This window comes from Vanessa tameamea, chromosome 19, assembly GCF_037043105.1.
Source record: "Vanessa tameamea isolate UH-Manoa-2023 chromosome 19, ilVanTame1 primary haplotype, whole genome shotgun sequence".
NCBI lineage: Eukaryota > Metazoa > Arthropoda > Insecta > Lepidoptera > Nymphalidae > Vanessa > Vanessa tameamea.
Window position 1 is genome coordinate 3,062,408 of NC_087327.1, and position 14,458 is coordinate 3,076,865.

At 38.3% G+C, this 14,458-nt stretch overlaps 1 protein-coding gene across 1 annotated transcript in view; it reads right to left on the reverse strand.

The window, feature by feature from the left end:
* Nucleotides 1-3,018: 3,018 nt before the first annotated feature.
* LOC113401222 (uncharacterized) overlaps nt 3,019-14,458 on the reverse strand; it is a 61,805-nt gene continuing 50,365 nt past the window's right edge. The window contains exons 7-25 of the mRNA XM_064217841.1: nt 13,647-13,971; nt 13,190-13,479; nt 12,351-12,547; nt 11,840-12,023; nt 11,242-11,446; nt 10,807-11,000; nt 10,173-10,341; nt 9,847-9,994; nt 9,378-9,584; nt 8,986-9,172; nt 8,547-8,723; nt 8,126-8,179; nt 7,621-7,749; nt 6,936-7,076; nt 6,458-6,736; nt 5,959-6,096; nt 5,603-5,817; nt 5,274-5,405; nt 3,019-5,040 (exon numbers count right to left, since the gene is read on the reverse strand). Of these exons, the coding sequence (XP_064073911.1) occupies nt 4,783-5,040; nt 5,274-5,405; nt 5,603-5,817; nt 5,959-6,096; nt 6,458-6,736; nt 6,936-7,076; nt 7,621-7,749; nt 8,126-8,179; nt 8,547-8,723; nt 8,986-9,172; nt 9,378-9,584; nt 9,847-9,994; nt 10,173-10,341; nt 10,807-11,000; nt 11,242-11,446; nt 11,840-12,023; nt 12,351-12,547; nt 13,190-13,479; nt 13,647-13,971 (3,629 nt within the window). The 3' untranslated portion in view covers nt 3,019-4,782. The remainder of the gene's footprint in view (nt 5,041-5,273; nt 5,406-5,602; nt 5,818-5,958; nt 6,097-6,457; nt 6,737-6,935; nt 7,077-7,620; nt 7,750-8,125; nt 8,180-8,546; nt 8,724-8,985; nt 9,173-9,377; nt 9,585-9,846; nt 9,995-10,172; nt 10,342-10,806; nt 11,001-11,241; nt 11,447-11,839; nt 12,024-12,350; nt 12,548-13,189; nt 13,480-13,646; nt 13,972-14,458) is intronic.

The window sequence follows — 14,458 nt, forward strand, 5'->3', positions numbered from 1 at the left end:
GGCTGCCACCCTATTCAAGATAAAAAAAGGCAATAGCGTGGATGTCCTACCACCTGGACGTGAACTAGAGCGCGGGGTGGGTCCTCTGCAAAACCCCCACCCATCGTTACTCGAAACAACTGAGTATGTGCGCCTAGAGAGCCTGGATTCACAAGCCCTTGAAGAACACCATATAGTCGGCCCCCTTATATTCACCGACGGCCGCAAGATAGAAGGGAAAGTCGGTGCTGCCCTAACATGGTGAGACCAAGGAAGAGAATCCAGATACTCCACGTTCCGTCTGGAACCGCACAACACAGTCTTCCAATCGGAAATGTATGCACTCCTCAGAGCAATCAAAATGGTCAAGAAATCGAAGCAACGCTCTACTAACATCTTGAGCGACTCAAGATCCTCGCTTGACCTACTAAGGTGTCCATTGGTAACTCATCCTTTGGCTCTTGAGATGAAGGAGTGCATACGAGAAATCTAAGAGGAGGGTAGAACTGTGCGGTTTTTCGGGTTACGGGCCCTCGTAGGAACGCCGGGCAATGAGAGAGCGGACGAGCTAGCCAAAAAAGCTGCTCTCACAAAAAAGATGGCTCCTGACTACGATAAAGTCCCAATATCGTATGTCAGGATGCAGTTACGAGAGGAGACTGTCAAAAGGTGGCAGTTACGCTACGACTCCTCACAAACCGACTCAGTCACTAAATTATTCTTACCAGACATAAAGAAAACCAAAAAATTGGTAAGAACATCGGTACTAACACAAACCGACACTCAAATTCCGATCGGCCATGGGGGGTTCGCGGCGTACCTCCACCGATTTAAAATCAAAGATAGTCCTTCTTGCGTCTGTGACCCCGAATGCGACGAAACAATCCTCCACATAATCCTAGAATGCCCAAGATTCGGCTTAGGAAGACAGGAACTGAAAAGCCAGATTCAAATCAAACTGGACCAGTCTTCTCTCCAAACCATCATGGAGAAGGAGGATACAAGAACACCGTTCCTCGCATTCACCAGAAAAGCCGCCCAAGTAGCTGCAAAAAGAAATAATTCGTACGCTGCACCATCTTTAACCCTCTTACAACCACAAATTCAAAACACAATACCCTCAACAGTACAGACCACACCACAAAGCACACAACACAAAACTCAAAATACAAACCCGATGTCGATTTCCCAGCAAAGCCAGACCCGGGCCACCGGTAACACCCTTAGGCAAAAACTACAGGCTCTCCCACATACTCTACGGGGATTGCTCGTAAAGAGAGACCAGCCCATCACGTCCAACCAGCCCACTCAATACACCGCGTTCACGGAGCTGTTGCAAAACGTGGGTGAACGTGGTACACCGGGCATCAAAATCAAAGGTGTGGCTCTCTTTATGATTCTGTTATCTGTTATCTATCTTTATGATGCTAATATATGATTCTGTTGCCTGGAGGGCTCAGATCGCTTGACTGTGTTTCCTGGAATAGCCTTACTCATTAAAGGGAGCACTTCCAAAGCATCAAGCGGACCGCCATCGACGCGCTAACAATGAAAATGCCGGGTGCTTTGACCTGTCGACTGATGCGACTACGAAACGAAGTGGTCGCACTCTTCGAACGGGAAGAGGAAGCCCCCTTTGCAATGGCGTGCACAATGCTCTCGACGATGGGCGAGGAGGACCACGGAGGGAACCCAAGTACGATAAGCGTGTACGCCATGAGAGTCGGCCTTGAAACAGGTGACAATGCTGTCCGCTTTGGCTGCTTGTTAGCCTCGAAAAAATATGAGGTTATCGCATATGAGGACAGGGGGGAAGACCTGAGTTTCCTGAAACCCGAGGTCCCAACAACATTCCCCACAGCAAATCCGGTTACCATCGAGTCCCAATTAAGCGGATCTGAGCGATTGTAGCTAAAAATAGCGGCGCAGAGAACGGCCCAGGCCCTGAAGAGCCGTCGAGACAGACGGCCGAGCCCTGGACCTGCACTGACGGCGGTGACGTGCTTAATCTGCGATCTGGTATCTCCGAAGAACAAGACGTCGCGCTCACCCCAATCAGACCCCGGCCCGTCGGTTTCATCGAACCGACAGGCGCAGTCAACGAGGGAATTCCTGATGGTCAACGTCACGGGAAAGCCCAAAACAACACGCGCCCATCTAACAAGGGCCGATAAGGGTCAAGTAATACCACCAAAGCTGAGACCAGCGTCAAACCCTCGAGACCATGCAGTGAATGCTTTCCTAGATTCCGGGCTATTGTGACGGCCACCCGTAAGGTCCAAACCAAAACCCTATATCTGGCCCATACGCAGGAGGAAAAGATACTCTTGATGGACCAGGGATACGGAAAAGGTCAAGCGTCATGACCATCCACGAATCTCAGGGACAGACCTACGGCGACGTTATCATAGTCCAGTGGAAGAATGTGAGGCTCCGTATGCACGAAAGTGTTCCTCACGCAGTTGTGACAATCACTAGACACACTAACACCTGTGTCTATTACACGGACGATGGTAGCGACGCTATCGGCAGATTCATCGGCCGAGCGGCGGGTGTTTCAGAAAAGACCATCCTAGAGCACAGCCTCAAGACATCTATACATAAACGCGACATAAGAGTCGCCGAGGCTGTACTCTCTCTGATCGAGCACGGAGCAGGGCCCGCTGGATTGCAGTAATTAGAATAAAAAAAAAACTACTATAGACAGTATTTTTATATATTATCATATATTATTTATTATGAATTATTTATATATTATTTTAAATTGAAAAAACAAAAAAAATGTCAGTGTGGGCCACGTCTTCCAAGAAGACGATAAGCTCGAAGTCCAGCGAAGATCTGCTGATGTTCAGTAAAAATATAAAATAACGCCAAAATTTATAAAAATAAAATGTAAAAAAAAGGCACGGGCAACTGTGAGCCCGTGGATGTGGTAAATTAAATAAATAAATATATATATATGCTATTCCAGTGTGTGAAACATAATAAAGAAATCTTAATTTGAACTAGGTAGCTGAAATAGGAAAAAGAAAAGAAAAATAGGTCTTTATATTTATTTGACATAGTAATAATACATAAATTCATCTATAAAATTAAATATTAACTTATGATTAAATTAAAATAATACAGTTAGACAGATAATAAAATAAAATACAGAATGAAAACCTTTTCGGTGATACTTTAATTATAGTATGTATGTAGTTATTTACAATAAAGTAATTATGTTTTTTAATTGATAATATGGAAGAAAAACCTGAATATAAAAAAGACTAGATTAGTTCTACGTCGAATCACGATCTATTAGGTAGTTGAAAATTGTCTTTAAAAATTTTCTACGTTTTTTAGAGCGAGACTCGACAAAAGATACTAAAGGTGCGTATAGGCGTTCGTCGTTTAGTTCGACGCACGCCACTTCGCTTTCTTAGTAGTACTTATATGCTAAAAATACTTACTAAATGGGTATTATAAAATTAATAGTGTAAAAAAATAAATGGTTTATTAATAGACATTTGTTACAGTCGAAGGATATGAAGTTGAAATTTAATAATGTATTTTTTTACGATCTATTATTGTTAGTGTAAACTTGTCTATTATTGTGCGCCCGAATTGTTTAAAGTTATTACTTTGAATCTACTCAGAAATTAATTGAAACATTTTATTAAAATTGTTAAGGCCAAGTTGATTTCTATGTAAGTATATTTTTTATTATCTATTATAATTTAATAAAATAGAATGGTTAGGTGTTTAACATCACGAGTTTCTAGCCAATTGGACCCAATAATTATTTATATATTAAAACAAATGTTGTTAAACATTTCAAGAGCGTGTATCCGATCGCTGCTATACGCAAGTGCATCACCATTTCAAAAACGGTCCGTCGTACCAACATAATTATTACTTTAGTTAAGTAACACGAGTTTCAGCACTAATGTTTAAAATTTAAATTTTATATTACTGGTGTATTTTTAGTAAAATATCAAACAGTCTAAACTAATGACAGAACAGCTGACGCTTACACTACAGCTTTGAGTTTTAATCTCACATTTAGGACAGCGGTTGAGTCAGTGTTTATTTTTCCATACTACGCGTGTTAGCAGATGTCTGTAATTATTTCATTAGCTTACTTTAATTCAAGTATAATAGAAGTCTTTTTTAAGTTCTACTATTAAAAATAATATAACGCACCTAGATTAGACATGAAATTGGTCACTTGTGTTTGACTTTTTTTTTATAGATATGATTTTTTATACACATACAAATTTTATATTTTTGAGAAACATTATACATTTTTTTTTTGTGATAGTAAAAACAGCATTCTGCTTTAATTTTATTAAGAGTTTTTTAAGTTGAAAATGTATTTTAAAGTGCCGTGCAAGAAGTTTATACACATTATGCGTGGTATTAAATAAAATGTATTTTACACGTCCGATTTTTGTGTTGTAAATTTAATTATATATCTACAAGTACAAAGTTCCAGAACAATATTTTATCAATTAAATTTAAGGCATTATATTATAATTATAATCTGTATAGAATGTTTTTTTCGTCTTTGGACATTCTCGATTAACATTGTTGACATCACATTCGTAAGTCTTTTCAGTTGCGTTTAATCGAGAACTAAAAATCCATGAACATTAAATACATCAACAAACTAATTTACAGAAATATTATCACTGAATATTAAATTCATAATGAGACACGCATTGTATCTTTTATTTTAAAATTTCACCGACTTATTAATACAATTTATTTCATTATGATTGTAATACCGAATGAACGTTATTCGAAATTTAAAAGTCTACCCTACACTCTCGAGTGATCTTCGTTAGAGGGTGGGACTGGAGCGGGGGGAGCGTGAAGCACCCTTGCAAGTTCCGCCTTCTCATCAGCAGAGAGGACGTATACAGGGGGTGCAGCGGGTAGAAACCTTTCGGCTTTGTGAGGTTCTCTCTGTAATCTAGCCCTGTACAGCATGACAAGAACGCAGAGTACGCTGATGATGAAGGCTGATGTCGCTGCCAGGACAATTACAGCTGTGTGATATGATGTTGCGGCGGAAACCTAAAATTAAAAATATAATTTAATGATACTCGAATCAATAATAGAATCATATATAATACAATAAATTTGAAGATACAACGAATCGATGGAACAACGGTCATAGTTTCACATCGATAGGTTCAGTAGTTTAGTCGAGCACAAAAAAAAATACACACAATACGAATAAATATTTGGTTCTCATTTTCATATTTTTATCTGTAGATAAAGAGAAATATTTAGAGGAATAAACTTACCGTGGACTCGCTTAATATCTCTCTTTGCATGGCCGGTGATGGTGTCACTAGTCTGTACTCGCTACGGATGACGTCAGCGCCCAAAACACCTTCTGATGTCTTGTCGGCTCCGGACATCTTCTCCTTTTTAACCTGTCCAATGTCCAGATTTGTATTATTTATTTATCTCTGAACCTACGTATAGTACATATTCAGAAAGCAAGGTAAAAGCTATAAAATAAACATGTGATAGGATCATTTGTACTGAAATCTAAATACTGTTTTCTCTATTATTCTTGGCGAACGCGAGTGGTGGTAGAGTTTTAATTTATAACTGTAATTCGAAATACCTGTAACTCAAGATGGTACACCAAGTCGGCAGCTCTAGGTCCTGAGAGCAAAGCGCGTAATTTCACAACCCCTCTTTCCTTGGTGACAGATACCGGCACTTGGGCTCCCAGAGCCGATAGTCTAGACATGAGTAGAGCTTGTGCCTTGTTTGCTATTTCTTCTTCAGCGCCTATTATTTCCAACTCCAAAAGTGCAGACTCGATTTGAATGAGCTCTGTTTCAAACGATATTAATAGATTAATTTATAAAGGAAATAAAAAAAATCGATGAAAAATCTAATTAGATGCGATAATCCTCGTATTAAAGAAGTTGACTCAACAAAGGGGTTAGTCGAAGTTTAGCCTCTCTTACTCACCACAGCGATCATTCTGTAGAGCAGCTGCACCAGGTCTCGCCTGACCCGCAGCGTCTACGCACCAACAGCGAGCTCGTCCGCACTGACGTGGTGAGAAGGAACCATCTGGGAGACATCTGGGTCGCCAGCCTTCAGCACCTTGGATAGCAAATAATATTGAATACACATGTCTGCTGCGACTTTTATGCTATAACTGAAATAAATTCAATAAACATTGGGCTGTAATCGAAGTCAACTAAATCATATTTTGAATACGCATTAAGGCAACGTATAAGATTGATTTGTTCTTTTTGCATTGCCCCAAGATATGTTATGTAAAAAAATAAATATAGGCATATTTACTTAGACACAGCATAGATAAGAAAAAAGGGAAATGTATACAGCCAAAATTAAAATTATTAAATGGGAATTTAATTACAAATTAGTATTTTTGGTTGATTATACCTATGCTTTCTTAGATAAAAACCAATATATGAAAAATAAAGAACTAGTAACATACCATTGTCAATTTCTTCTTGCATCAATTGGCATTTAGTTTTGAAGTTAACTCTTTCCGTCACTACTTCGACAGGGATCAACTTCCTCCTCGTGGTCTCCGCTGGCTTCGGCTCGATAACTTCTGATAGCAAGGAACTATCTTCATTGGATGATACTTCAGCGGATAAAGGCCCACTTTCTGCACGGTGCTCTCGTTCAAGTTCGATACTGTCGAAATCTTCCTCTTCTTCGAAATCGTCTACTCTATATGCTGTCATCTGCCGAATTAACTCTTCTAGCACTAAAACATGAAAACAACAAAAATTATTGACTTATATATTTTTTCATAAAATAGCTTAGTACATAAAGTCGAAAAAGTGGAAAAAGGATATCGATAAGACTTTATATTGACTAAATAAGTTGTAAATCTTTTCGTTTTATTATTATATTTATAGGTATGTTTAATTTCTAATTAATTTATTTTAAAGTTAAATTCATACCTTCATCAGCTCTCGCTTTTTCATCAAGCGGGTCTCGTCGTACCCACTTACGGGCTTGTCTGAAGTTGCAGGTTGGTTTTGCTCCACGTACCAGTGAGCCCTTTTGTGGTTCTCCTCGGGCACTCACACACCAACACACATCTGATAGCGTAAAAAGTGAAGGTTTTATAAACACCTTTAAATGTAACAAATTAAAAATTGAAATTTATTTAAAAAATATAAGAGTTCATTAAGAATTATTTAATGCTTATGAAAAAAAATCTAGTACCGGTATACTTTTAGTATTATCTTTGGGCCTAGGAAAATTTACAATAATTTACTATAAAGTAATTTGTCCTAACCAAGCAGCAAACAGTCAATAGTCTGGAAATGTCCCAATGATGGACTATGAAAGCCTTCTCTCCTTTCAGGGAAAGGGTTAATTAAAAATTAAAGCTTATTCCATATTACTGCTCCAAAGCGGGCTGATAAATATGTAGGTGGCAGATTTTCATTCGTCTATATATGTTTAAACACGTGAAAATTCAGTGGTGTTTAACTGGGTTTGAACTCGATAAATCTTCAATTAAGTTTCACGTTTCCTAAGCAGTGGTCCATCTCGTCTCACATGTGTTATTTATTTTAGTAAATATTGTTTTTAATACTTATAAATAAATAGTTTAAGTTAAAATAGATTGAAGCTTACCGATATGTGCCATGCACTGCACGGACTCCCAAGCGCCGCTTGCGTCGCACTTGGGCACGAAAGTCCCTTTACCGTACTTCTGCACCGCCGCCTCGTTCTTCTCCCGCAATCGCTCACATGGACTCAAAACTGGAAAAGATATTAAGATATATAAATTAGCACCCAAAAGTTACGGAATTGAGATTATAATTTATATATGATGATGACAATACATTATGAAATGATCTAAAAACATGACACAAAATGAGCTAAAATAAACAATCGTGCGGTTACCACTAGTGCAAAATATAACGTGCAATTGAAATAATGAAAATGTGACAAAAAGCTTTAAAACAGTATCATTATGATCTACTGTTTTTGCCTGATTATGATATCGTTTTAGCCTTTTACAATTTACGAAACAAACACCGAATCCGTACAGATGGATTAGCCACATGGTGCACCCAGTACTACTCTTCTATTGTTACCAAACGTTTTAAGCGTTTATAAAATATCATAAACGTGCCTTCAGAAATTTTCACTTTTTGTTCTGGCTTCTTCAATATCGCTGTTTTGTTTACTGTTAAACATATATTATTTTATTATTAAGAATAATATATTCCATGAAATAGGTTTAAGTCGGAGCTTATTCAAGCCATGTAAAGATTTGATATAATTTATCTCTGTGACTCAATTTTTTTACGCTGTTTATTTAATTGCAATACCTTCATATGATTTGGTAATGACAGAATAAATTAAAAATATTAAATACATACTTAAATTCTTCATCAACAAACTCAGCTCAATATCGATAAAAGTATCTACCTTAGATGATATATTACAAGTCTTTATAAATAATGACCAAGCTTTTGAAATATTTACATACTCAAAAGATTATCTTTGAAGAACTACACATAAGGTACAAACTGTAATAAAGTAGTTCTTACCGGGACATACGGAGTTACATTCGTCTTTGGTGCGGAAGTTGTTATGGTTTCCGGAGCAGCCGTAGTAGCGGAACCGTTCGCAACGGTTACGTTCGTTGTTGAAGTGCCAGCGCGTCGTGTTGAGGCCTTCGCTGTTCGCACACTCGCCTTCGTCTTTGCTTTCGGAGCAGACTGTTCCTATGACGAGATGGGACAACACTTGTCAATAACTAGATTAAATAGTACATTAAATATTGTGATATTGTCGCTTGTTCCAATCAATATAGCTGAGTTGGTACGTATGTTGGAAAGTTTTGACAATTGTTCTATTCCAACGATGATTTTTAGTGAAACTAGTGAATAAAAATATTGTGATGAAACCTGCACATTGGATCGAATGAATGCGAGCCATATCAGTTTCAATTCTAGGTAAGCTATTAACAAAAACATCACAACTTACGTGGCTTGGGACAGCACAGTGACGGTCTAGAGTCGTGTGGTGCGAAGCGACACGCGTGTGTGGAGGGACAGGCAGCAGCGTTTGGACCACAGAGGAGGGCTCCAGAGCCATCTGGTGCTTGGAGAGGTTCTCCTTCAGGGCATTGAGGAGATGGCGAACAACGAGCTAGAGGAGGACAGGATTCACCCTGAAATGAAATATTAAATGTGCTTAATTTGTTTTATTCAAGTTCCAAATCAGTTATCGAAAGGACATATTTCGTACAAAATTATCGTAACTGAAAAATAATATTGTGAACTTTTAAATAATAATTTTAAATAATTTAATTTTTACCATTTTTTTATTTATAAAATAACAAAAAAACAAGATGATAGCTATTAAAAGTCACTAACCTCGCAATCCAATGGAACAAGTTCACAAGTCTCATCGTCCCTACATTTTGCTTCAGCACATGGGTCTCTGCAGGCACAAGTGGGGCAGCCGCTATGATCCAGTTCCGGTCCATGAGTACAGATTTCTTCCTCATCACAACCCGGATCTGGACATTGGTTGGGTCTGTTGCAAGATGGTGTGGAGTTTGTTGATCGCGTTCCTGGAATCTATTGAATGGTTTGATTACGGAGATGCAACATTTATACCATCGACGTTTTATTTTAATAGAGCGTAACAATTATGGTAAAGAATACTTTTATGAATCTATAAAAAAGTTAAAATGAGTGTTCATTTAAATGATATATACGCCCTGTAACATTATGAATACTTTTGTAGATTATCTTAATCAGATAATCTGCAAAAGTATTCATAATGTTACAGGGCGCATATATCTTAAAATTGTTTACTTCTTTCGACTTAATCACGTACCTCATTACCAGCTGCATCCACACACCAGCACATGTTATTCGAACCACGACATTGAATACTTTCGTAAGTCCCATCTTCTTTACACTCCGGTACCCAAGTCCACGATGGAGGGTTGCCATTCTCCGCTGCAGTATGTAAAGCAAGGGCTCTGAAATAAAAAAAAAAAACATTACGACGATATAATTCATAGATCGATTATTTTTTAATTTATACTTCTAATAAATATAACATGACACCGGTCATATCGAGTGCTTTGATACGAATCCAAAAAAAGTTAATTTAAAATCCCCATTTAATTAATATAACTCTTTAAGTGAAGTAAGTACCTGCGCTGCTGGCAGGCGGTCTGGTGCACGGCGGCAGTGCAGGCGGTGCCGCAGCCGGTGGCGCAGCAGCGCTGCCCCGCGCCGCACTCCGCGTCCCCGCGACACGCCCACTCGCACGCGCCCGTCCACGGCACGAGGTACGGGCACTGCCCGCTCTTGCGTGGGAGGCCTGGGTGGTATAGGTACTCGTGACTCGAATGGTTCACTCGTCTCAACTAACGCAGTATTTTTGTAGTAGCATCGATAGCCGATGCTTCTTAAATTGCTTTAATTTATTTTTATTTCGTATAGATACGTGGACTGACAGGTGGCACTCAATACCACTCGATGGTGAGTGGTCACCACTGCCCATATATCGCTACTGTAAGAAATATTAATCATTATTTAAATCACCAATGCACCGCCAACATTGGGCACATCTTAGAAGGTTTATGTCTCTTGCGCCTGTCTTGCGCTGCAGTGTTACACTGAATCCCTCAAACTTCAAAGCCGATCCCAAAAATACTAAGTATTGTGTAAAAGTCCTCCTCAGGTAGACTTTCGCAAAGCTTACCACTAAGTAAAGTTTCATAATTTTCTTAATAGTGCATCACCAAATTAAGATTAATTTATAATAGATAAGGTAAACCCGTACAGGCAGGTACGGGCGGGCAGTAGTCGGCATCACAAGCGACGTCCACGAGCGCGCACGCGCGTCCCGTCGCACACGACACGCCGGCGCACGGGTCGCGACACTTGCACGTCGGACAACGCCCCGCTCCCAACTCGAAGCCGTAGTCGCAGCCCATGCGACACGTCAACTCCAGGCACGTCAGTTCTGTACGGAGTCTGAAAATAATTATTTGTGTTATTTGCTTGTATTTTAATTAGTACATATAATTTCTATTCAGAATGTCACTGAAACAAATAAATTCAGAAATTAATAAATTTAATACCTGTAAACATTTTTGCACTGTAACTAAATATTATCTTTCTAATCACCTTTATTATTTTGATATAAGGCAAATTCAGATCTATTTATGACGTAATTTTTTAAAGAAATAATTTATTAAGGTTCTAGAATATTTACTTGTCACAGTCCACGGATGATGCGTTTCTCGTACTGGTATCAGGTATCTCCGTACCGAAGGAATCGACACACCAACATCGTCCGTTAGCACATTGCTGGGTCGTGAAAGAACCGTCGGGTTGGCAGGTTGGCGCTGGAAGAGCTAACTTCATACCATCCACAGTGCCTTCCATTTTTTCATCGAAATCACGAAGGTATTCACACACTGTTGGGGAACCGTAAACTTTAATAACATGTTACTTACTCTAAATTAATTATAAACGAATCATTACGTCAATATATCATCCCGTGAATATCTACTGCTGATTAAAAGTATGTTTTTTATACGATTTAGGAGTTAGAAAAGCTTATTAGTTTATAATATTTAAATTTATCCATATTCTAACGGTATTTATTTGTACTTAAATGGTTTATATTAAAAATATATTAATAGCGAAGGACAAATTAATGAAGTCAGAATATGTATTTCAAAACGTACCGACAAGAAACACAGTAGTTATTTTATCTACTAACTTCAGTACATATAATTATTATATACAATTGCATTTACTGTTAAAATGTATTGCGATCTTGTAATTAGCGGTTACTATTCACTTACTTGTGGGGGTATCATCGACTCTATCCGTCTGTAGACGCATCTTTGCAGCATCCGCACACACGGGTCCGCAACTCGCAGTAGAACAGCAGACAAGACCCTCTTCACACACACCGTCAGTACAACTGGTCGTATTGTTCATGGTACATATCGCTTCTGCTTCAGGACCGCACGAGTCGAAATTGATCTGTGGAAATAAATACAATATATAATACAACAATATTAAACAATATACAATATTTAAAATTTAACAATATACAATATATAAATATATAATACGACAGCAAAACTATTTGGCGTTTCAAAACGAAACAAATCTCTTTTTTCTTTCAGTAAAACAACAATGATATGTGTGCTCTTAATTTTGTCTAACGGTTTTTAGGTACAAATCTACAGCAATATCAAAGATATGGTATTTACTCTTAAAGAAATAGCATCAATTACCACAAGTAAGTGATTTTAATTTCGGTCAGTATCTAATTAAGATTGCGATATTTGCAATAAGGAGACTCGCCTCCAAGAGCTCGGCGTCGCTGCTGTCGTCGGCGCCGGGGTCGGGGCAGCACACGGCGGCGCCGGAGCGGCGCGCGCGCGCACACACGTGCGCCGCCGGGCAGTCGCGCGCGTCGCCGCACGACACCACGGACCCGTGCTCGTCGCTGGCCGGCACGCCTACTTCACATGGGTTGTCGTATGAGATTTTCGGTCGACCTGTGAAGGAAATTATGTAGATTATTTATGAGATTGATATGTAGATGAGATTATATATGATTATAGCGATGTAACTTATTCATATAAATTGATTGTGTTTTTTCTATTTTTCACACATTTTGCCAGACATGCATTTGTCGCAATCGCGAGCTAACGGAGGCTCCGAGTGCTATTCGATGTATAATATATTATAAATTACATATCAATTTCAAGTTAGTATTATGCGTGTTAAGATTAGATGCGAAAATAAGTTATAGTATTGAGAACAAACTAACGACTTTCACAACGCTATGGGGTCAAGTATACCGTTGAACGACTGAGAGTTATTTTAATCGTCCATTCAGATGAATCCCGAACCGGGTTTCATTTACAAATGGAACATTACGAAATATAAATAGTATGTAGCAAATTTAAATATCCTTAGTTAAAAGTCGAATAAAACTTTCTTTACTTTAAAATTGCCCTTAATTTCTCTGCTTCTAATAATGTCAAATGAAAACTAACCTATATATCTGATTAAACTCTGATTCTGATCTGATTAAAACCTATTTCGATTATAATAACCGCATTAAGGAAATTATATAGCTTCATAACGAGCATTGTATTATTACCTAAAAAGTAAATCACACGAGTTATACTCACATACGGGATATCCAGTACATAGTTCTCCTGAACAATCCGAATCTCGTACTCTTACACACTCTTCCCCGTCAGCGCAAGGATATCCAGCACAGGGATCGTCACATTCACATGTAGGGCACCCATCACTACCAGTCTTGTACCCATACTCGCAAACACCAGCACAGAGGGCTCTAGCACAGGAACTTAAACTTCTAGCACCAGATCTAGCAGGACGAGGTGTTATAGAGCATTGGACTGAGGCTGAGGGACCCATTGAACCGCGGAGTTTATTTCCATCAGTGTCAACACACCTAGAAATATTATTTACTAGTAAGAAATGATCTCAACATAAATTATGTATGTAATGAATTCTTAATTTATTTATATTATAAGTAAGTTACTTCTAAGCATTTCTATAATAAACACATCAGTGAAAATAAATGAAGTTTTATAAGATTAGCCTAAAGAAGATTCTTACCAACAAACCAGCCCGTTTCTTGAACACTGTTTCGAGAGGAATGACCCTTCGGGAGTACATTGCGGCACATAACCTCTACCTTCCTTTTCACTCACAACAAGCAGTTCCGCCAACATCTTTTGCTGTGTGCACATTGTTACATTATGTGGTAACGTGCAATGCCGGCCACATTCACCGCCGTCGCAACATTTCTGCATTGATGGACATTCCAAGTCATGGGCACAGGGTGTTCCACAGTCCAATTCAGAAGCAGTAGATGGTTCAGGGCAGGTACCAGCTTTCTGCAGTTCTAAAGAAGCGGGGCAGCAGACGCCATAGTCGTTTCCTGTTATAGATAGTTTTTAAAGCTTTTTAATTTCAAATATAAATACTATATAATTAATATTTTTGTCTATTTTTCAAACAGTGATCAGAGTTTTGCTGTACTCATTTTATAATTGATTGAACTTTAAAATGTAATTCGATTGGATGGTATATAAAAACAATATATTTATTTTATGTCATTAGTTTTGTAGGTATTTATTAATATGATAACAAAAAGATAAAATTATTGAATTTAAAACAAGTTAAAAAGACATATCCTGTAAAATTACCTTTCAAAAATGCTTGTAACGTCCTTCTCAAAGAGCCTTTCAGTTTTGAGATGATGAAGATATAGCTAGCGTTAAAGCAACTCTCACAAAGTATATATAATGTTTAAAAGTGACAACATCACTAATGGATGTCGTTTAAGTATCTACGTGCGTATATACATACATGCACGAATGTCATTGTCTTTATAATGCGTATAGGTCGAGCACTTTAAGACAACA